Here is a 24,626-nt window from a genome sequence, read left to right on the forward strand (position 1 = left end):
CTAAGCGGCGCTGTTGGCTCTCCTTGCTGGGGTGAGTCCGAGATGCAGGCCAGGATGCACGGGCCGGCCTAAGGGGCGCACTTGGAGCCCCTGGCCGCAGCCATTTCCGGCTCTTTGTGTGACAGCCGCGGCGGCGAAGGGGCGGGATCTCGGGAACAGAGGCGGAGCCGCGGTGGGTGGAGGGGCGGGGCCGAGGGCGGGGCCCAGCGCGGCGGCCGCCAAGCGGAGCCGGGCAGAGCATCCTGCGCCCCGGCGCGGGGCCCCGCGGTAGCCTCCGGCCGCTCTCCTAGACCTGTCCCCAGACCCAGGTAAGACCCAGGCTCGCAGGCCTTGGGGCCGGCGTGGGGACCGGGATGCTGCTGGTCATGGCGACGCGGCCGCAAGGATGCGCGAGGGGTCTGCACCCCTTCTCCGAGCCCCGCGAGGGTGCTCGGCTCGGCGGCTGGACTAGCGCGGCCTGGGAACCCCGAAACCCTCCGAAGGCTGGGCCTCAGGTCCGAAACAGCCCAGTACCCTCTCCGGCCGACTCTGGGCCCCGAAGTGCGTACCTCCTGCGGGGAGGCGCCGACGCACGGCGGAGCTGGGGCGCGGCGGTGGTGGCAGCAGCAGCAGGTGCGCGGCCTGGGCCGGAGCCACCGGCCCGGGAGGACGCGGCGCTCATCCCGAGCACCGGAGACACCTGCAGCGGCCGCGAGCCCGGCGGCGGCGGTGGTCTCCCCGCACCCAGGTACTGCAGAGCGCCGGCCGCCGCCTCTGCGGCCGCAGCCACCATCACCTCCTCCAGGGCCAGCGAGGGCCTCCTGGGCCCGCCTGGCAGCCTCCTTGGGCTCACAGCTCCCTGCAGTGAACGTGAGATGGGTGGGGCGAGGGGCGAAGAGGCGATGTTTAGGGGTGCGGGCTTTAATGAGAGAGGAGACACGCCTGACCCGCTTTGAAGCCTTCCGGCCTAGCATCGCTCTCCCTGCCGGCTGTCTGGGGGCGGGAGAGGAGGTGGGGGAAGCGGGGGAGTGGGCTGACTCCTGGGGTAAAGGTTGGGTTTTCCTGAGCTCTGAAGACTCGGGAAGATGCCTACCTGTCTGTAGCGGCATCTGCTTTTCAGGACATCCCTCCCCCTCCAAGGGTACACCGTGTGAAAAGGAAGAGAAGGGCGTGCTCTTCGTGTGCAGTGGGGGCGGGGGTGGGAAGCATGGTCCGACAGGAGTATGATTCTCTGTATGGAAAACCTGGCAGAGCAGGACCCTAGGACTGCCCAGGTGCCCTCCCCAGTCCAGGGAATTTGACTTTGACCTCTGCTTGCCTGGTTTCCGCAGCACAGCAGAAAGACTTGCCAAGGGTTGATAGGCCCTTACAGCCAGGCCAAGAAGAGGACAAGGATCTTTTCCTGCCGGCTGGCTTGTGCCTTCACGGCTAGACCTGGAGCATGGGGCAGTCCTGCCGGCTTGCGGAGAAAATCAGGAGAGTGCTGGTTCCCACACTCCCCCTTTCCACCTTCTGCCTGTGTCCCCAGCGCAGTGGGTGTCTTACCTTACTCCTGGGCACAGGCCCTGTTGCAAGCCGAGCTGGCAGGCATGGAGATCACAAATGCTGGAGAGCAAAACATCTTAGGTTTATCTTGCTGGCAGGATGGTGAAGGACCTAAAAGTTGTTTCCTCCACGATCAGACCCCTAAGACCGCCCACCTCCAGTTCCAGATACTGCCCTGCGGAACCACCATCCCCACTGGCTATTTGCCTATGTCAAAAATTGTTTTCAAGAAAGGAGCCAGTGAACACATTAATCCTCAAGAGCTAAATACACAAGAATCTCCCATTAGACACAGAGCAGGTGCTTCAGAAGTCATTTGACCAGAAAGGAAACAGAAACTTGGAGGTATTTTAATGGAAAATAAAGCTTTAAGTAAATAATATTTGATATCTCTAGTGGTGGAATTTCAGGCAGTGGGCTGGAGGTGGGGGTGGGGAACTGGGTAGCAGTTTAGGGGAACAGCTTGCTGAAATGACAACAGCTAGCAGCTGTCAGCTCTGTTTGCTTGCTGCAAGGGCAACTTTGGCCCTGAGGACAAAAATACCATAAGAGTTGTGTGTGTGTATATTTGTGTGTAACTGGTCAGGGTTACTGTCACTCGAGGGTATTATTGAGCACCCAGTGACCACTTGGAGGAGGTGAGACTTTCCCATAGAGAGTTACTTGTTGGCACTGGCTGCCATCTGCCAGGGCAGCTCCGAGGCCACAAGGAGAGTGTGTTATTGCTCACAAAGCCAGTTCCTCTGGCTAGTTCTGCAGACTGAGCCTCTGGCTGGGGGCATTAGAGCTCTGCTCACTAAGCTGCTTTATTATATTTTCTGGCCAGTTCTGACTGGTTCCGTAAGCATCCAAGCCTACTTTGTTCAGTCCCTGCTGGAAATGGAAAGGGAAAAAGTCATTTTACACATTAGACCAGGAGGAGGGTGTAAAATCCACCAGGATCAGAGAGTTTTACTCCAATCAAATCAGAGGCTGGCCCACAGAAGACAGTAGACAAGAAAATTTAAAAAGTGGAAAAAGGTCTTGAGGGGATAGTGCATGTCCCCTCCGATATATTACACCCTCTTGGGCATTCAGAGGGCCTCGGCTGCTGTCATTGACCAGAAAGCTGAATTAGGTGATGAATAAGCAACAAGCTGATTAACATTGGGAACAGCATTCCTGGAAAACAGTGCTGAGCTCCTCCAGCCTCCACATTTGATGATCAGCCTACCCTCTCAAAGAGGTTTCTTTTGGCTGCTGTTGGCCCCAGGGTTCCACCAAGGGCTGCACAAAATGGCCTTTTATAGCCTCCATGTGGCTACCATAACAATGAGTCTATTTCTTTACTGGCAAGTATTAATTATTCACTTGAAGTTGACGAAACCAGACATCAGTCATCTCATTGGAGCTTTTGTAAAAGGCCTTTGGTCTTATTGTTCTGAGGAGCATAGCTGAGTTTAGGGTCTAGAGGATGGACCCTGCATTAGTAGTGGAGGTGGGGCAAGAGGGTGGAGGATGCTGCCGCCCCTGGCAGTGACACAGTGTGCCAGCTGTGGTGGGCAAAGAGCTGGTACTTCATTGGATGCTCTCATTAGACAAGGGCTGCATGAAAATGCTATGTAAACTGTCTAACACATAGTAAATACTATTTTATGTGTGTGTCTATTGTTGTAGTGTATTAATGACATAATCATTTAGAATGTGACTCATGCTACATTATATATTGTGTCAATTTAAGATGACAAATTTTTTTATTGTTGTCATGGTTGATTCTGCTAAAGAATTCCATGGCTTTAGAGGGCCTCGCACCAGGAAGGTTCCACCCTGGTCACCCAACGGACACTACATTGCTGGTGGCCATGTCCAAGAACAGCCCTTCTGTGAGTTGGTCAGTTAAGTCTTCACTGCGTGGGGATGAGGAGTGACAGGAGTTCCTTGACGTCCTAAGAGGAGTCCAGTTTGGGAGAAGGAGGTGTCGTCCACACAGAGTTCTTATCAACCCTTGTACCTCCAGAACGTTCCTGGATTTTGCTTTTCCCAGGGCAGTTGGTCTCTGTGACCATGAAACCCAGTCCCAGGTTGAGCTGCTAAAGGTAGCCAAAGGAAAGCCTGATAAGCAGGGATGTCAGTAAGGGCTTCAGCTGGGACACGTTCCTGAGTAGCGCACTGAAGGTAGATGTAGCTGGAGTAGGCAAACAGAAGGGGGAAGGAATTTACTGAGCAGACACCCAGATGTAGTTCTCACATTTCAACACATAGATCAGGAAGGACCTCTTCCTCTGTGTACATTCAGCATTTTGCAACCCCACCAAAAATGTTAAGGGCATGCAGGCAGAGAGAGAGCAGTATACTGTGGTCTTCAGACGCAGGATTTATCCCTGCCTTGCTGTGTGCCTTTCAATCAGCCACTACCTCTCTGACTTTGAAAACTGGGGAACTGAAAGCAGCCTGCCCAGCTCGTTACCTACCTTTTGCCACGGGAGCCCACGGATGAGATAATGTCTGTAAACCCCAGTCTGAGAAGAAGAAAAGGCCCTGGAAACAGAGGAGAGAAGGAAGTTCCTGAGTGTGTGGCCCTTTTAGATGGCTGCCCTCCATTCCTAAAGGGACAATTTATTAATTATATATTGTGTGTCAATTGAAGAAGACAAATCTGTGGTCTCTCTGTACCCCTGAGCCAACTGAAAGGGAAACTGAAAGGCACTTTGTGATTCACGGATTCTATCAAGGCCCCTGGAAGGCCTTGTCTGTACAAAGACACTTTAGAATGTGGTCAGTGGCTGTGGGACGCCTCCCAGGATGCAAAGAGGTTGGGTACCGGCTACCGCGCCCTGGCCACTATGCTGAGGACTGTGTGCGATGTGCCTCAGAGGACCACCAATCAGGTCATACTTCTTGCACCCTGGCAGCAGAGGTGAAAACAATGTGGGCGCCAATTCTCTAAAGAAAGTGTTTTGAAAAGGCAGAGCTTGGGTTCAGGCAGGATTTCTTGCAGGGATCATTCTGGCTAAGTGGCATTTTGATAGACTTGCGGCAACTCAGCAACAGTATAAGGAGAGGAGAGAGTAAACATGACCTGGAGAGCTGCCCAAGAAAGACTCAATGATGACATCATCAATAGGTCTTTTGATTTCGTGTTTGCATCATCCTTAGGCCATTGTAGAGCAATGGTTATCGGGCATTTATCTCTTTATGGAATAGGGAGATATTTAGTGTGTCCATGGTGTGTGGTCTCTGTCTTCTAAATAATGCAGGAGATGAGGTCCTCTGCAGAAAGTAAAGGTGGTGGACTGGTAAGGAGAGTGCGGGAGGTGTCCGGAGGTTTGGAACAGCTGCCTTTGTGGGTGGAATAAGAAATCAGATGGGAATGAATGAGAGCATTGTCTAACTGTACCAAAGGCCCAGTTGAGATCAAAGAGACTCTGCAGGGCTGACCCTCATAGAAGACACTCAGTAGCTCAGTGTTAAGTGAAGGGATACCTGAGAATGATATTCTGTTTGTGTTTTTCAGTTGTGGTGCTTTAAGACCAATTCAGGCAAGATATGAACGATGAGATAAGAATCCAAAACTCAGGGTCAGCCATCAACCTCCAAGAATGCTATACATTCATAGGGGAATGAAGTTCTGCTTTTTATTTTTTTTGAGGTGGAAACAATGACAGAAGAAACTTCTAAATATATCCCCTTACATTCTTATTACAATAAGACTGACTTAGATATGGTGCCTTAGGGGCCCATGATGATTTAAATTTTGTGTTTTTGTTTTTTTTTTTTAAAGAAGACTTTGATTGTTGACCATTGGCTCTTGCATTCAGCAAATTGTTCATGAAGTGTTAGTTAAGCAAGTAATACCTAGGATGTGCCCAGCTCTGTGCTAGTTGCTATGGGTCAGCCCCCGCAAAAGATGACAGTTAATCCTTGTCTTGTCATTTTTGGTGATTCAAAGAATTAGTAAAATATAAAGCAGTTTATAATGCAATAGGAAATTATGGACTCCAGATTGTGAGTGCTTTGGAAATCCAAGAAGTGAAGCTTGTGATGGTTCAGTTGGTCAGACCTTCATGGAGGAGTCTGTCTTGAATTGGGTCTTGACACTGATCAAGGGTAGGATATGAGAAGGAGAGAAGACAGTTCACTAGGGAGTAGAGAGAGCTTGACAAAGGCATGAGGCAAGAATGTTCATGGGCCGGTTTATGGCACCCTGCATACTCAGACCACAGAGGATAGGCCCTGTTGGGAAGCGTGGTCTTGAAGGACTCCCTTTGGATGGAGTGTCCTATTTATAGTCACGGTCATTTGCTTTTGAGTTGGAATGACCCTGAGAGAGGTTCTGGTTCAGTGATTCCTATCTAGTTGTTTTGGGATTTGCTTTCATTTTTTCCTCAGTGCATTTGATGAACAGTGTCAACATACAGTAGGTCACACCCAGCAGCCAGTCCCCCTCCCAGCTCTAGCACTATTTTCTTCCACTCAAGAAAAAAGATGAACATTTAAGCAATGATTCCGTGAGAGGACTTTGACCCCTCCCTTACATATCATAAAAAGCAGCTTGTTTGCCAGCCTCATTTCTTAAACTGTTATTAGGACAAGTTGCCGCAATAACCTTCACAACAGAGGTTTTGCCATCGTGGTTGAGAACCACTACAAGACCAACCTCCATATTTTACGGGCGGGGAAATTGCCCTTTTAGAGTGAGGCAAAGGTTCAGGGGCCGATGTCAGTCTTCAGGCTGAGCCACATTCAAGTTGCAACTTTACATCCACGAAACAGGTTTCCGTGCTCCAAGCCAGTGACTGAACAAAAGTCTCGCTCTTTGTTTCCACAGCAGATGTGGTGGCTTCCCTTTCTGAGTTTTAGCAGGTGCTTCTGAGAGGCAGCTCCCCTCTCCTCCGATACAAGTCACACTGGTGCCCCGCCTGCCCCCGCCATGGTGTCCTGTCCCAGCAGGAGCAAATCAGCAAGCTGCCTTTGGTGGCAAGACTGCCCCTCCCAAGAGGGTGAGATCTGCCTGGGTAGGTTGTCAACAGAAAGGCCTCCTCACCCCTGGCAACACAGGAAGAAGCTGAGTGAAACGGCAAATACAGTGATAAGCCCTGTAGCCTCACCAGCATGTTTTCCTTTGCTGTAAACAGAGAAGCGGGTAGGCCTTCTCCAGAGACCCAAGTCGGGGCTGACCTGGACTTCTCTGCTCTGAGCTCAGGTCCCCTGTGTGAGAGAAGCTGCAGGGGATGGGGCTTCTGAGCCCCGAAGTCCACAGGGAGGGACTTGCTTAGCAGAGGCTGCCTGAGACAGCGCTGTGGACTGGGCCAGCTGTCTGATTGCCAGCAAGGAAGCCTTGGGTTGTTGTCTTTTAAATAAATTTTTAAATTTTGATCAAAGCCATACATAGACATGCTTGAAAGAATCAAATAGTATTGAAAGACTCAGTGAAAAACAAGCATCCAGTGCCCATCTCCTGTAGAGGGCTGCTGCCTTTAACTCACCGTTTCTTCCAGTACTTGCCTCCAGATCTCTAAATGATATGCTTCTGCTGCCGTTTCTTAATTTATCTGTGCTACGCACCGTCTCTTCACTTCCTGCTGTGATGGATGAAGAGTTCACTTTCTGACACCATCCTCCTCCCTCTTCTGCCCGCATCTTACAATATAGTAAGAGCTCTGTTTTAACCTAAATTATGTTTAAAGCATCTGCATTATGAAGACTTGTAAATGATGACCCCTAGAGAGCCATGGTATGTCCTTTGATTGTATTTCCTTTCTTACATAGAGTTTTCTTTTATTGCAGAATTAGAATTCTTCCTCCCTGGTTCTCTCCCTCCCTTCCTTCCTTCTGTCTAATATTCCTCTTTTTCATTTATAGCACTGTCACATCAGGTTCCCCTCAGTCTCCCAGGAAGTTGCAACGTTGGCCCAGCTCAACCCCTAACTACACAAGGGACCCTGCCCAAGTCCTCTCATCTCTTGACCTCAGTGTCCTCATAGTAGAAAGAGAGAGCTCAGGTAGGAGACTTGTCCTCATTCTAAATCTCAAAGCCTGTCACCCCACCCACAGATTTTTGTGTCTGAGGAGTCTCTCCTCGGCAGGACAGTCCCAGGCCCTGGCCACAGAAACAGGCAGAGGAGGGCCCGGTTTGGGCCCTGCCTCATGGTATTCTGCTCACCCCACAGTCCAGGGGCTCCCTCTGGGTCGGTGTGGCTGTGTCTCTTGCTGTCCTTTTCTCTCATGTTCATTTTCATTCATGCATGTAAGGTCAGCATACTCCCCAGACTCCCCAAGCTCCCACTCCAGCTCTCTTTGTCCCGCTCCTGCTTGTATTATATATACCCTAAGGTCTCCAAAAGTGGTCATACAAATTCTAACATTTTTTGGTAACAGCTTTATTGAGTTATGGTTCACATACTGTATAATTCACTCATTTAGAGCATACAGTTCAGTGGTTTTAGTAAATTCACAAAGTTGTGCAACCTTCGTCAGGATGAATTTTTATAACATTTTCATCACCCCAGAAAGAAACATCATACCCTTTTAGCAATGCCACCTATTTTCCCCAATATCTACCCCAAATCTAGGCAATTACTAATCTACCTTATTTCTCTGTGGATTTACCTATTCTGGATATTTCCTTTAAAAAGCATATTGTGCTTCTTTCAGTATAATATTTTCAAAGTTCATCTATGATGTAGCATGTATCCATAATTCATTACTTTTTGTGGCTGAATAATATTCCATAGTATGAATGTTCCATATTCTATTTATTCATTCATCATTTGATGGACATTTGAGTTGTTTCTACTTTTAATCTATTATGAATAATGCTACTATGAACATTCATGTACAAGTTTTTTTGTGAGTATATATTTCCATTTCTTTTAGGAATATACCTAGAAGTGCAGCTGCTGGGTCTTATGGTAACTCTGCGTTTTAAACTGTGAGGAACTGCCTCACAGTTTTCCAAAGGGGCTGCACTCTTTTACATTCCTACCAGCAATGATTGGGGGCTCCAATCTCACACCTTCACCAACACTTGTACTTACCAGTCTTTTTTATTATAGCTATTCTAATGGATATGAAGTGATATCTCATTATGATTTTGATTTGCATATCCCTGAGGACTAAGAATAATAATTATCTTTTGATGTGATTATTGCCCATTTGTATATCTTCTTTGGAGAAAAGTCTGTTCAGATCTTTTGCCCATTTAAAAACTGGATTGTCTTTTTATTTATTGAATTTTAAGAGTTCTTTATATATTCTACATGCCTAGAAGATATATGATTTCCAATTTTCTCCCATTCTGTGGATTGTCTTTTTACTTTCTTGATAATGTGATAATGTCCTCTGAAGTACCAGTTTTAATTTAATTTTGATGATGCATAGTTTTGCCTACTTCCTATTTCATTGCTTATGCTTTTGGTGTCATTACATATTTCATGGTTCCAAAGGTTTACTTCTTTTTTTCTGTAAGAGTTTTAGCTGTCACGTTCATGTCTTTGATCCATTTTGAATTAATCTGTTATATGGTGTGAGATAGAGGTTAAACTTCATTCTTTTGAATGTGGTGTCCAGCCATCCCAGAACCATTTGGTGAAAAGAGAATATTTTCCCCATTGCATTACCTTGGAACCCTTGTCAAAAATCAATTGAATATAAATGTGATACTTCATCTTTGGATTCTCAGTTCTTTCCATTGATCTATATGTCTGTCCTTATTCCCCACTGTTTGATTACTGTAGCTTTGTAGTAAGTTTTTAAATCAAGAAGTGTATATCCTCCAATTCTGTTCTCTTTTGAGATTGTTTTGGCTATTCTAAACAGTCCCTTGAATTTCCATGTGAATTTTAGGAACATCTTGTCAATTTCTGCACAGCAGCCAGCTGGGATTTCGGTAGAGATCGTGTTAGATCTGTATCAGTTTGGGAAGTATTGCCACTTTAACAGTAAGTCTTCCAGCCTATGAAAATGCACCTCATGTATGCGTGTGTGTGCCCTGTGCTCAGTCGTGTCTGACTCTTCGTGACCCCTGACTGTAGCCCTCCAGGCCCCTCTGTCCATGGCATTCTCCAGGCAAGAATACTGGAGTGGGCTGCCATTTTCCTGCTCCAGGGATCCTCCCAAACCAGGGATTGAACCCATGTCTCTTGCATCTTCTGCACTGGCAGGCAGATTCTTTACACTGTGCCACATGGGAAGCCCCTCATTTATGTGACCTTTCTTTTGTTTTCCTACAGTGTTTCATAGTTTTCAGAGTATAGATTTTACAATTCTTTTTACTAAATTTATTCCTAAATGTCTTATTACTTTTGATACTATTGTAAATAGAGCTGTTTTCCTAATTTCATTTTTACATTGAGCATTGCTAATGTATAGAGATACAATTGATTTCCATACGTTAATCTCATATCCTGAAATCTTGCTGGACATGTTTATTCATTCTAGTAATTTTCTAGTGGGCTTTTAAAGGATTTTCTGCATACACAACCATGTCATAGAGATAGTTTTATGTCTTCCTTTCTAATGTGGATATCACTTATTTCATTGTCTTTCTTAATGGTTCTAATATCCAGGCTAGAACCTCCAGCACAATGTTGAATAGAAATGGAGAAAGCAAATCTCTTTGCCTTCTTTCTCATCCTAGGGAGAAAGCATTTAGTCTTTCACCATTAAGTCTGATGTTGGCTGTGAGTGTTTCTGTAGCTGCCCTTTATATGGCTGAAGAATTTCTCTTCTGTTTGTAGTTGGTTGAGTGTTCTTATCATGAAGCAGTGTGAATTTTGTGAAATGCTTTTTCTGCCTATGTTGACATGATCCTGTGGGATTTATCCTTTATTCCGTGGGGATGGCTTATCACATTCATTGATTTTTGGATGTTAATGGCAAACCAATCTTAGATTCTGCAGTAAATTTCATTTGGTTTTAGTGTATAATCCTTTTTATATGTTGCTAGATTTGGTTTTGTTGGGGGACTAACTTTTATGGTACACTTCCTACCTACCGAGCTGTTCGCATGGATTAACTTATTTAGTTTTCAAAGTATATGAAATAGGAACTACTCATATTATTCCTCATATCAAAAATGAGGCAAGTGAGGCTCAGAACGATTATGCCATTTTCCTAAGGCCACACAGTCAGGGAGTGATAGAGTCACAACTCTGGTTCACCACCACACTAAACCACCTCTAGTGATCATATCAACGGGGGTTCAGTTCAGTTCGTCACTCAGTCTTGTCCGACTCTTTGTGACCCAATGGACTAAAGCATGCCAGGCCTCCCTGTCCATCACCAACTCAAACTCAAACTCATGTCCATCAAGTCAGTGATGCCATCCAACCACCTCATCCTCTGTCGTCCGCTTCTCCTCCCGCCTTCAATCTTTCCCAGCATCAGGGTCTTTTCCAATGAGTAGGTTCTTCACATCAGGTGGCCAAAGTATTGAAGTTTCAGGTTCAGCATCAGTCCTTCCAATGAATATTCAGGACTGATTTCCTTTAGGATGGAGTGGTTGGATCTCCTTGCTGTCCAAGGGACTCTCAAGACTCTTCTCCAACACCACAGTTTAAAAGCATCAATTCTTTGGCACTCAGCTTTGTTTGTAGTCCCGGTCTCACATCCATACATGACTACTGGAAAAACCATAGCTTTCAATACATGGACCTTTGTCAGGAATGTCTCTGCTTTTAAATATGCTGTCTAGGTTGGTCATAACTTTTCTTCCAAGAAACGTCTTTTAATGTCATGGCTGCAGTCACCATTTGCAATAATTTTGGAGCCCAGGAAAATAAAGTCTGTCACTGTATCCATTGTTTCCCCATCTATTTGCCATAAAGTGATGGGACCGGATACCATTACCTTAGTTTTGCTAATGTTGAATTTTAAGCCAATTTTTTCACTGTCCTCTTTCACTTTGATCAAGAGGCTCTTTAGTTCTCCACTTTCTGCCATAAGGGTGGTGTTATCTGCATATCTGAGGTGATTGATATTTCTCCCGGCAATCTTGATTCCAGCTTGTGCTTCTTCCAGCCCAGCGTTTCTCATGATGTACTCTGCATATAAGTTAAATAAGCAGGGTGACAATATACAGCCTTGATGTACTCCTTTCCCAATTTGGAACCAGTCTGTTGTTCCATGTCCGGTCTAACTGTTGCTTCTTGACCTGCATACAGACTTTTCAGGATGCAGGTCAGATGGTCTGGTATTCCCATCTCGTTAAGAGTTTTCCAGAGTTTGTTATGATCCACACAGTCAAAGGCTTTGGCATAGTCAATAAAGCAGAAATAGATGTTTTTTCTGGAACTCTCTTGCTTTTTCGATGATCCAGGGATGTTGGCAATTTGATCTCTGGTTCCTCTGCCTTTTCTAAATCCAGCTTGAACATCTGAAGTTCACAGTTCACATACTGTTGAAGCCTGACTTGGAGAATTTTGAGCATTACTTTACTAGCGTGTGCTGCTGCTGCTGCTGCTCCTAAGTCACTTCAGTCGTGTCCAACTCTGTGTGACCCCATAGATGGCAGCCCACCAGGGTCCCCCATCCCTGGAATTATCCAGGCAAGAACACTGGAGTCAGTTGCCATTTCCTTCTCCAGTGCATGAAAGTGAAAGGTGAAAGTGAAGTCACTCAGTTGTGTCGGACCCTCAGCGACCCCATGGACTGCAGCCTTCCAGGCTCCTCTGTCCATGGGATTTTCCAGGCAAGAGTACTGGAGTGGGGTGCCATTGCTTTCTCTGTACTAGTGTGTGCTGCTGCTGCTGCTAAGTCGCTTCAGTCGTGTCCGACTCTGTGCGACCCCATAGACGGCAGCCCACCAGGCTCCCCCATCCCTGGGATTCTCCAGGCAAGAACACTGGAGTGGGTTGCCGTTTCCTTCTCCAGTGCGTGAAAAGTGAAAGTGAAGTCGCTCAGTCGTGTCTGACTCTTAGCGACCCCATGAGCTGCAGCGCACCAGGCTCCTCCATCCATATGAGTGCAATTGTGCGGTAGTTTGAGCATTCTTTGGCATTGCCTTTTTTTGGGATTGGAATGAAAACTCTTCCAGTCCTATGGCCACTGCTGAGTTTTCCAAATTTGCTGGCATATGGAGTGCAGCACTTTCACAGCATCATCTTTCAGGATTTAAAATAGCTCAACTGGAATTCCATCGCCTCCACTAGCTTTGTTCATAGTGATGCTTCCTAAGGCCCATTTGACTTTGCATTCCAGGATGTCTGGCTCTAAGTGAGTGATCACACCATTATGATTATCTGGGTCGTGAAGATCTTTTTTATATAGTTCTTCTGTGTATTCTTGCCACCTCTTCCTAATATCTTCTGCTCTGTTAGGTCCATACCATTTCTGTCCTTTATTGTGCCCGTCTTTGCATGAAATATCCCCTTGGTATCTCAAATTTTCTTGAAGAGATCTCTAGTCTTTCCCATTCTGTTGTTTTCCTCTATTTCTTTGCATTGATCACTGAGGAAGGCTTTCTTATCTCTCCTAGCTATGTTGGAACTCTGCATTCAAATGGGTGTATCAATGGTGGGTGTGAGATGATTTTCATGTGATACTCAGACCTGTGTTTGTTTTCAGTGTTCTTTATTTTCTATTTTAATTTTGTTTGTTTTAAAATTTATTTATTTTTAATTGGAGGATAATTACTTTACAATATTGTATTGTTTTCTGCAATACATCAACATGAATCAGCCATAGGTATACATATGTCCCCTCCCTCTGCTTATGGCAGGTGATAGTAGTTCTCTATTAGTGATCATGATATAAAGTTTCCTTCTAAAATTTAATTATAAAATTGAAACAAAAAGCCTATTTAGAAAAAAACTACTAAGCAAATAGGATATGATTGCATATTCCATGTTGATGTAAATTATGTTATTAATAGTGAAGGAGAAGGGACGGGAAAGCTAGAAATAAAGACAGGCTAAGCCACCACATTCCTCTTGTGTTGTTGGGGAATTCAGGCATGTTCATGCCTTCTTTCATCCAGTATGTCCTCTGTGCCTCCTATCCCCTTGCCATCCTGCTAAGGTCTCTGAGATTTTCAGTGATATGTGAGAAATGGTCTGTGGCCTCAGGGAGCTTGAACATGCAAGCGTCATTCTGCTCTGGGGTGGAGGGCACACGTGTTTTACTTCACAGACAAACTCAGATTGAGTGCTAGTTGTCACTTGGAGGTTTGTCTTTCATGAAAAGTATATGGAGGCTTCCTGTGAACTCATTGAGAAATAGAGCTGTAGTCAATGAGCAACATTTGCCCTGGCGTGGGAAGAGGAAGTACTAGTACTCGGAAACCTTCTGAGGCAGAAAGTGTGGGAAGAGAGGTAGGTACTACTAATATACTTACCACTGGGTCATACGGTCACTCTGTATTTTAAAATTCCAGGAACTGCCAAAATGTATTCCAAGATGGCTGCACTATTTTATATTCCTACCAGCTATGTATGAGGGTTCCTTCCGATTTCATATCCTCCCCAACTTTGTGCTGATAAGCTTTGGGAGTTCCAGGGAAAAAGCAATCACGTCATAGAGGCGAGAGATCTTGAAGGATAAGTAAAATCAGAACCTGCGGTTATAGAGGAAGGAGATTTCAGTTCATAGATAACTGTTCACAGAATATTGCAAGTTATCACTTTACTTGCTCAGGTATTAAATATGTGAATTATTTCAATGACGTTCTTTTTGAAATATAAAGGACTTTCTTACTACTTATATTCCTTGTCACCTGCCCAGCTTTTAAAAACCTGGTATCTTGGACATCGTAATGCCTCTGTTGATGTTTTGGGACATCCATTCATTGAAAAAAATCTTGATTTCTAGCTGCAGTTGTGTGCATGGCATTGTGCTAGTTCGTGAGTGTGAGACACAGCTCCTGTCCTCAAGGAGAACAGGATCATTTAGGGCAGGAGAGAACACATGGTAAGTTGTGAAATAGAACTTTAAATAAGGAGCACACTGGGACTTCCCTGGTGGTCCAGTGGCTAAGACTGTGTGCTCCCAATACAGGGTGCCCATGTTCGATCCCTGGTCAGGGAACTAGATCCCACATGCCACAACTAAAGAACCTGCATGCCGCAGCGAAGATTGACGATCCCACATGACGTAACTAAGACCCAGTACAGGCAAATAAATAAATAGATTTTTAATAATATCTTTTTTAATTTTAAAAAAATATAGAAGGAACACACTGGAGTCTGTAAGGACCACGAGAGAAAGTAGATTCAGGTAGCGTGGCCGGGGAGTCAGAAATTCTTCTTAAGGAGGTACCCATTTCCTTAGGTCTCTTCTAGCTCTAGGCTCATTCTGGCAGTGTGTAAGGTATTTGTTGAGTACTCTCGGGTACCGTGATATTGGTGGTACTCTTGCAGGCTGCTGAAATGTGTGGAGTTTTTCCCCTTACACTCCATGGCCCGGACCCCTGTGCCTGTGTGGTTCCTCTGTCCCCCCTGTATAGCTCCGTCTCTCCTCTCTACCCTCCACTGTGTGGCTGGCTCCTTACCTGTGGCTGCGTGTTGTGGATTGGTTCAAGTCATGCTCTAAAGGTAGCACCGAGTGACATCTGTGGGGTTTGGAGCCACAAGATCTGACCAATAAGTGGAGTGTTCCTGTAAAACTCTTCATTTCCAGTCCTCTCAGAATCAGCCCCCTGGTCCATGTGGGCACACCCGATGGAAGTCCTGTAAGATGTGCCCAAGTTACGTGTCCCTGCATGGTACCCACACCTGAAAAGAAGCTGCCTTTAATGTGTGAGAGGGTGTCAGCTGCTGGGAGAACCCTGTGACCTGTGCAGCCATGTCCTGTCACAGCAAATGTGCGTCCCTCACAATCTCCAGACATACTAGCACATACACATGATGGAAAAGCAGGTCACCTTCTGAATTACTTCTTTTGATTTTTTTTCCTTGATCAATCAATTGCTACTCAGCCTCAGCCTGCCTTTTATTTATTTTTATATGTTTATTTATGTATTTTTTATTTGCATAAAAAATATACATATGGATTTATTTTTTAACTTTTTTTTAATTTGTTTATTTTAGTTGCTTTCTAGCTGGGGAGATTTACACATAGAGAAAATATTTCTTGGCCTGTCATGAAACCCAAAAGTGACAGTTACCTAATCTTTCTAGTTTGGCAGAGTCTTGTTCTTCTTGAAGAAGGAAAAGGCAGTCAGATTAAAAAAAATAATAATAAAGTGCTTAGTACCTTTCAAAAAAAATTCAAAAGTAGGAGTGGTCTAGAAGAAAGGGCATAGAACAGGGGGCCAAGATATGCTGTTTCTGCCCTGACTCGGCCACTAGTGACCATGCGACCATGAATGAATGTTTTTACTTCTCAGCGACATTGTGTCCTCCCTAGAAAAACAGCAGAAATAACACCTGTCCCCTGGAACCTGCAGAGGAGTTGTGCCTGAGGAAGTCAACATGGAAGATCTAAGGAGCTGAGAATTAGTGATAATTATAATGCCTTTTTTTTTTTTGTAGGAGTGTTTTTGCAGTGCTTAATTCATCCATTCGCTCTCTTAAAAAGAAGCCATTCAACTAGCTAACATTTCTCCAGTGCTTGCTGTGTGCCTGCTGTTGGGCTGAGCATTCCACGTGCTGTGATGTTATATAATGCTCACAATAAGTCACTGAGGACCAGGACTATTATTAATCATCACCTTTTTTCAGATAAGGAAAGGGAGGTTCGGAGAGGTTATGTAACATACTTAATGGTTATGCAGCTAGGAAGTGACAAATGACAGATTTTGAATCCAGAGCTTGAGCTTACCCACCATACTTAGCCTAGTTTTCCAGGTCATTAAAAATTATGACTTTTTTCCTTTTCCTTCTAGAAAGTCAGACAGAAAATGACAATGCAGATCTTTTGTTTCGAATGCATCAACCTGCAGTCCCAAAGCCAGGCTCTCCTAGTACCCATCCTGCATCTGTGGGGTGCGCCCCTTTTTGCTCAGAATCTATCAGTCATCTTGGCAACATGGGGGTGGGGGGCTGTAAACCCTTCTCAGAACCAGATTGCCTGGGAGTCCAATGTTATTACTTCTCAGTGAAACCAGGCTGCTGAGTTTAAGTTTATTATGAAGACACTGAATTTCAATCTGCCATGAATGCCCCACATTGCAGCTTGCAGCTGTGTCTGGTAAATGTTGCTCCCAGAACAGTGTTAATTTTTCAAAGTTTTATTAATTTCTTTTCCAAAGTGACAAAATGGCCACGTGGTCATGGACTGAATATTAAGAATTCTTCTCCTTTGGAAGATTGTGTAAAAGGTAGGACACTTGGGCTGGAAAAGAAGTACTTATATGTATACCTCAGTTAAAATTTCCACAATGTTTTTTCTTTCTGATTGATGTAGAGTTGGCAGTGACCTCCAGCACTTGGGTTAGAAATATCTGATTTCCTTCTCCCTTAGGCAGTGAATGATCTACAAACAAACAGAGAAATGCATTAGAGAAGCTGAATATATGACGGAAATAAAGATTCCTAATTTACTGGCTCTGTAGGCCGTTCACTTATTGATTCTCTTTCAAGGGATGGATGGGCATTTTACTGTGTTAAAGGGGAAAATCTTAAGGGTTATTCTTGTAAATGAGTATTCTGGAATCTCAAAGCCTAGAAGAAACCCAGTTTATAGGAAGAAGAAGGCAGAGATCATGGCAAGTAGGAGTCAGGGAAGATACAGTAAGGGAAGATAGATCAGAACTGGGAGTGTATACACTGAGCTGGGAGTTTTTATGGAAATTTTCTAATGTATTTAAAATTGAATAGAAAAATTATCATAAATCCCTTTCTGTTAGCATCACACAGCATTGACAGTTAACTCATAGCTGTGTTTGTTTTATCTATTTCACTCATTCCCCATCTAGTATTATTTGGAAGCAAACCCCTGTATCCTTTTATCCATATTTTAGTAGGTACTTGTTAAAGACAAGGACTCTTTTAAAACATAGCTTCAATATTACTGTCATATCAAAAAATTAATAGCACTATTTCCTTAATATTGTCAAATAATCAAGTCAGTGACTACGAGAGAAATTTTCCCATTTTTGAATTTATGTTACAGTTTCATCTTTATGAAGGTTTGTTTGAAATAAGAACCAAATAAGGTAAACACATGTGATAGTCTAAGTCTTTTATCATCTGTAACTTCCACCTCCATCTTTTTTTCCCCTTGTACTTTTATTTGTTAAAGGTACTGAGTTATGTGTCCAGCAGACTTTCTCATAGATTGTCTTTTACTAATTGCATCGCTGTGGTGTTTTAACATGTTCTGTCCTCTGTATTTCTTGTCTGATGATATCCAAAGCTTGCTTAGATTCAAGTGTTTTGGATTCAGCACTCTCCCTGAGGTGATAGTGTGTTTCTCCATCAGGAGGCACAGAACGCCCGGTTGTCCCTCATGTAGTGACGTAAGCAGTGGTTGATGATCAGAGCCTATGTCCATTTGTTCATTAGGTGTTGAAAACTAGGGATATTTTAATTCTGTGAATCTTTATGGGGAAAAAAGAAATACCTTTATAAATAGAGGAGCAGCCATCTCTTCTACAATTTAGTGATCCAGTGATGCAGTTGGTACAGGAAAGAATGGCTCAGTGTTTGCAAACTCTTTCCTTTTATTCATTGATTTTCAACATGAAAGTTCATTCACAGGCATCGTCCAACAGTAACAGAGGCACAAAACCAAGTTTTTATTATGTGTCTTTACAATCTTATGGATTCACATCTATTTGTATTGTTTCAAGTCCGTTGAGTTGTGCAAATTGGTCCTCAGATTGCCCCCTCTTTGGCCAGTGGAAGCTGCCTCAAGTTGGTCCTTTGACACAGCCTTGGCAGTCATAGATAAATAGCTGCTTCTAGGCCTTTCTTTGGGGTCACAGAGAGTGGGACACAACTGAGCAACTGAACTGAACTGAACTGAGGCCTCTCTCTTTTTTTTTTAATTGAGATATGGTTGCTTTACAAATGTTGTGTTAGTTTCTGCTGTACAACGAAGCGAATCAGACATATATTTACGTGTATCTTCTCCCTCTTCAACCTCCCTCTCACAACCCCCCATCCCACCCATCTAGGCTTTTCTTATGTAAGACAAACCTAGGTTCCAAGCCCAGCTCCACCACTTGCCAGCACTTGACCTTTTAATATTATCTAAATTCTGAGCTTCTGTTTGCTCATCTGTAAAATGGGAATAATCATAGTATTATACTTGCATTAACCCTTTATAGGGTTGATACAAGATTAAAATAGTCAAGTGCTTGGCAGAGTGACACAGAGAAGGGCTTAAAATGTTAGCTTTATTATTATTTGAATTAATGAAGAGAATTATTGGGGCTTTGAAGCTTATAGATCATTGCATGCTAAGCCGCCTCAGTCGTGTCTGACTCTTTGCGACCCTATGGACTGCAGCCTGCAAGGGATTCTCCAGGCAAGAATACTGGAGTGGGTTGCCATGTCCTCCTCCAGGGGAATCTTCTCAACCCAGAGATGAAACCCGCATCTCTTAAATCTCCTACATTGGGCAGGCGGGTTCTTTACCACTAGTGCTACCTGGGAAGATCATATAGATAAGAAGTCATATAGGTCATTACGCCCTGAAAAATTCTGCAAAATGAACATCACATTAATGTAAGAAAGAAGACAGTCTTTTCTGTGGACTGGCAGATGGTTGGTTTGGCTGTAGAACTGAAGACCGCAGTTAGAATTCAGGGCAGAGAGAGAGTGGAGGAAGAAGCATAGGTGTGGAGAGGGCCTGAGACCTCCCGCCCCCGTGAGGCCAGGCACCTGCTGAGGGCAGAGGGGAAGTCACTTCTGAGCTCCCTGCGCCCTCATTGGGTGGGGCCTTCGCTGTTGCCAGAGCGCGTGACAGGGAGGTGAGTTGAGAGCTCAGTGAGGCGTGAAGCGGTACTCAGCAGCTCAACCCCACCTGCCCTCCCGACCAGGCCTTAGGAAGACCCTGGGGCAGCCTGCGTGGGTGCACTGTGCAGCTGTGTCAGCCAGTCACAGCCTGGCCCAGCTGTGCTGCCGCTGGTCCTGTCCCGCCCTGGTCTCTCATTTCCTAATGAGCAAGGCGGATCCTCTGACACTGAGACTCCAGCCCTGATGTGGGTCTCAGGCTTCTCTGGGCTTGGGGATTGGGGGTGGAGGGGCACTCTCAGGAGCACAGTCTGCCTTCCCAGAATTTCTTTATTCAGATGTACTAAGGGATTGGAAATGACGACCCACTCCAGCACTCTTGCCTGGAGAATCCCATGGACAGAGGAGCCTGGCGGGCTACAATCCATGGGGGTCACAAAGAGTCAGGACTCAAGTGACTTAGCTCACAAAGGATTAGCAGCAGCGGCTTCTGCATCATCTTTTTATAAAACTCAGTTTTTCGATTTTTGTTCACCTAGTCTACTGTTGCTTTTGTTTTCTTTGTTTTTTGCTTCATATAGTTCTGCTTTTGTAGTTAGTAATCCCTGCATTCTCATTTCTTCGAGTTGATCTTTATCCATTTTTAGGTTTTTGAGCAGAAAATTCAGTTCATGCAATTCTGCTTTCTTAGTTTCTGTGAAATGCATCGAGACATTTATTCATGCTCTCTGTCTTTCGGTTCTAAATATTTTATAATTTCTATTTGAATTCCTCTTTAGCTATGAATAACCTGAGAGATACATTTTTACAAATTTTCACAGGCTTGGGTTTTTTTCTTTGCTATAAGTTGTGTTATCGATTTCTAGTTTTATGTCACTTAGTCAGTGAATATGACTTCTACAAGGTCATATTTGGGGGAACTTGTAAGAACTTGTTGTATGCCCTAAATCATGATCATGTTTTATTAATGTTTTGCATATGCTTTAAAAAATGAGTTTTCTGTTTGCTGAGTGCTGAGTTCTTAAAATAGCAGTTAGCTCCAGATAGGTAAGTGCTGTTTAGAACCTCTTCAACTTCAGTGTCTGGCAAAGTTCTCCTCAAAGCCACTGTACTCTGCCAGGGTTTGAGACACAAAAATGTCCATCTCGGGCTTATTTGCTTGGTGTAGCTCACAAAGAATACCATACTTCTAGGCCAAGGAAGACAATGGCTCTAATGTTTTTGCAAATCAGGTTAAATTCTCTGGAGTCTGAATTCTCTGATTCCCAGTTTAACTTCAAACTCTGGTTTCAATAATCTTTGGCACTCTTGATAATGGATATTTGTGTTATGCAAGAATTGAAGAGTAGAACTGATAAATATCTCCTCGAATAGCAAAAACTGGAGGTTGACTTTGACTCAAGTCTCAGCATCAGGCATGACTTGAGGTCCTTTGCTTCTGGTCTCTGTGGTCGCATAAGCATCATGTAACTTCCCTGAGCCTTGGTCTTCCATCAATTATGTGGATGTAATACGGCCTGCCATGAGAGGATTGTGGTGTGAGGTTCAGTCGAGGCAATAGACATAAAAAAGTACTTTGTAAATGTAAAGAGGGCTTCCCTGGTGGCTCAGACAGTAAAGAATCTGTCTGCAGTGTGGGAGACCTGGGTTCGGTCCCTGGGTCAGGAAGATCCCCTGGAGAAGGGAGTGGCCACCCATTCCAGTACTGTTGCCTGGAGAATTCCGTGGAAGTGGAGCTTGATGAGCTTCAGTCCATGGGGTCACGAAGAGCAACTAACACACACACACACACACAAACTGTAAGGATATCCTTAGATATCCCACACAGATTGAGTAGCAAGTGGAAGTGGTCTCAACGCATGTTACTTACCTCCCTGGATGGTCTGGAAGAAGCCTGGACAGGGGTGGCCTGGGAGAAATGTTTGGAGGCCCCTGAAACTCTCCGTTTCCTTCTCTTGCATCCCCTCAGCGTGGACAACGGAAACTGCAGCCATGACCACCCACGTCACCCTGGAAGATGCCCTGTCCAACGTGGACCTGCTGGAAGAGCTGCCCCTCCCTGACCAGCAGCCATGCATCGAGCCCCCGCCTTCCTCCATAATGTACCAGGTAAGTCCTCCCAGAGCACCGGGACCAGGATGAGGGGCTCAGGAATTCTGGGGACCCCCTGAGAGGGTTTGCCCTGCGGGCAGAGGGAAGGGGGCTGCCTGAATCTAGAAGGTGAAAGGTCATGAACTGATGGAGTCCCCGGTGCAGTGGTGGAGCTGAGTGTAAGAAATAGATTAGCTAGTAAACATATACCAGCGCCATTTCTCTTCCCAGGGAAAGGCTTGTTGGTCTGTTCTGACCCCAAATACCTTCCTGGCTATTCGTGCTGTGGCACCAACCAAGGTTTTGGCAGCTCTGACCTCATGAATTAAACATCACCATTAAAAAACCCCTAGAGCCCGCCTGGGTAATTACTTTTTCTTCGTGTATGTGAGAAGAGATCTTCAACTCCCCACAGCCCATAATGGCTCGGGGAAGTTGGTCACAGTTGTTTGCTTTTGCCCAAAAGAGGCAAGCTCGTGACAAACTGTGATCAGGTTGCTCAAAACTGTGATCCCACCGGGCATGGTGGGAAGGGTATTGGTGCAGCCGGAGTCAGCCTTGCAAATAGCCCCTTGTCTGAGTGTGCTGGGCAAGTACACCATGTTAAGGAAGAGTAAGTTAATTGTAAATTTTTAGCTTTCTTGCTGTATTTGACCTTTTGAAAGTTCTGGGACTGCTAAATGAGACTAAGAATAAATGCATAGTATATTTCTAATTTCATTCAATGGCTTGATTTATTAAGCACATGCCTGAAGGTTCAACTCATCAAGTTGGTTTATTCACATTGTCTAACCCACAGTAAATTTTTAATTATGTAGATATCTTTTTATTATAAGCCATACAGCAAAATATAACAAATAAAAATTTCCCTGAAACTATGTCTATATATACATGCATATATACATCCACTCATCTTTTTACTATTTAGATATATAACTTTTTTTTTTTTTTTTACCAAAAGAGGATGGTAAAAGCCTCTATGATTTGACTTTTTTAATGTAAAATTTATCATGGGTATTTTTCCTGACAGTACTACAGTGCTACCATACTATTTTTAACCAGCACATAGTACCTATAAGCCCATTGTATGGATATGCTATTATTTATTTAGCCTTTTGCTGTTAATGGACATTTGGATGGTTTCCAGTTTTTTTATTACAAAAAAATTACTGCAGTTATTATTCTTGTACAGAGGTATCTGCACCCTCTGGCAAATATTTTTGCAACAATGAGATGAAAACAGTGTATACCTTTCCTTTTCTTTAGTATCTTCACCTTTAAAAACATCTTTACATTTTTAATGCAGTTTTTAAAGGTTACTTTTCATTTACAGCTATTGCAAAATATTGGCTATATTCCCAGTGTTATACAATACAACCTTGAGCCTATCCTACACCACTAAGTGTGTGCCTCCCACCCCACCATTTTGCTCTTCCCCTTCTAGAAAAAAACCACTAGTTTTTCTTCTATATCTATGAGTCTGCTTCTCTTTAAAAAAAAAAAAAACACATCTCCACTTTTAACAGCTATTTAGGCTTGTATAGTTTAAGTTTTCACTTGTGAGGCTCTCTGGGTGAACCTGATTACCCATGGGAAGCAGATGCAGGCCCTGTCTGTGGCCAGCTTCTGCCCAGTGGAATGCAGGGTGGGATTTCTCGGTGGAAGATGAGAGGGCAGTGTGGAGATAGATTTCCCCAGAGAACGTGGGCATTGGCTGGCAGCAGTTTATTTCCTGGACACCCAGCCATCTTGAACCTGTTTTCCAGCCACTAAGTGTTCCTGTCCTTTAATCCCTGCAGGCTAACTTTGACACAAACTTCGAGGACAGGAATGCCTTTGTCACAGGCATCGCGAGGTACATCGAGCAGGCTACAGTGCACTCCAGCATGGTGAGTCTCCGTGGCCCTCAGACACAGACATAGCCCCTCCTTGAGGAGGCAGGGGCTCAGCTATTCCAAGAACCCACTGCCTCAGAAGGATCCACCTCCTCAAGCCCTTTTTCCCACCCCACCCATCCACTCTCCATGCCTGGGGGTACACTGGTCCGTATCCTCCAGCCTTGTAAATCCTGCTCACCTTTGGGGCCCAACTCTATTCACACTGTTCGCTTTCCTGAGCTTCTCTCTAGCTTTGGGGTTAACAGTTGATTATATCTTGCCTTGTTTTGTACTTTATAGATTACTGGCTGTGTGGAATTTTGGCTCTTGACCAAAGCACAAAGTTTCTCAAAGTTTTGCAGTAACACATTCTTGACTGGAGGAAGCTGGTGGCCTAAATCATTCACAGACAGGGGCCAGTGGTTTGATGGGACTGTGTCTGACTCACCTGTGTGGGTACCTTCTCCCTTTGGCTTTCATGATTTCACCCTCATGCATCATTGACATTTAAAGAATTCAGGGACTTCCCTGGCAGTCCAGTGGTTAAGCCTCTGTGCTCCCAGTACAGGGGGCAGAAGTGCAGTTGCTGGTTGGGGAACTAAGATCTCACATGCTGCGCACATCCTGACCTAAGACATAAAATAAAAAGTTTAGTTTCTTTAAAAAGAACAAAGAACAAAAAAATTTCACAATTTCTCATTCACAGGCTCTGCCTACATCTCAGCGGACCTTCCTCACTATATCATCGATAGCCTAAACCCTTGTCTCACCACACCCTGCCCATTCATTCAATAAATATTGTGTCCCTGGTACTTGATCAGACCCTGCTAAATGCTGAAGGGCTGGGGGGCAGGGGGTGCGGCGTGTATGCAAGGACAGATGGGGTCTTAGTTCTCAATGAATCAAGCGGGAAGTAGACAAACAGCATTCTTTGAACATTTTCTGTGCAGGTATTTCAAATGCGTTGTCAATTAATCATCACCTCAACCCTGGGAGGAATGTTTTATTACAATACCCATTTTATGGATGGGGAAAACGAAACTCCAGAAAAGTGAAGGAACTTACTCAGGGTCCTGCCATTGACAAATGACAGAGCTAAACCCGAATCTGTTTGACTATAAAACATGCTCTGGACAAGTCTTTGCAAACAAAAATGTACAAAGTTAAAGATAAAAGACATGGTGAAAGTTCAGAGTTTTTAAGTGGCCTTGAGGGGGTCAGAGAAAGCTTGTCGCAGGAAGTAGCTTTTGAGTATAGCTTTATGGCAACCCACTCCAGTACCCTTGCCTGGAAAATCCGATGGACAGAGAAACCTGGT

At 44.6% G+C, this 24,626-nt stretch overlaps 1 protein-coding gene across 4 annotated transcripts in view; it reads left to right on the forward strand.

Moving 5' to 3' along the window:
• Nucleotides 1-209: 209 nt before the first annotated feature.
• CYFIP2 (cytoplasmic FMR1 interacting protein 2) overlaps nucleotides 210-24,626 on the forward strand; it is a 134,302-nt gene continuing 109,885 nt past the window's right edge. The window contains exons 1-3 of one of the 4 annotated variants that reach the window (XM_061424174.1): nucleotides 210-308; nucleotides 21,310-21,449; nucleotides 23,231-23,320. In XM_061424174.1, coding sequence (XP_061280158.1) covers nucleotides 21,333-21,449; nucleotides 23,231-23,320 — 207 coding nt within the window. In that variant the 5' untranslated portion in view covers nucleotides 210-308; nucleotides 21,310-21,332. Of the gene's footprint in view, nucleotides 309-5,572; nucleotides 7,506-15,672; nucleotides 16,760-21,309; nucleotides 21,450-23,230; nucleotides 23,321-24,626 lie in introns of those variants that run through there. The other 3 variants (XM_061424171.1, XM_061424172.1, XM_061424173.1) reach the window with 3 other exon arrangements.

The sequence above is a fragment of the Bos javanicus genome, chromosome 7, assembly GCF_032452875.1.
Source record: "Bos javanicus breed banteng chromosome 7, ARS-OSU_banteng_1.0, whole genome shotgun sequence".
Lineage (NCBI taxonomy): Eukaryota > Metazoa > Chordata > Mammalia > Artiodactyla > Bovidae > Bos > Bos javanicus.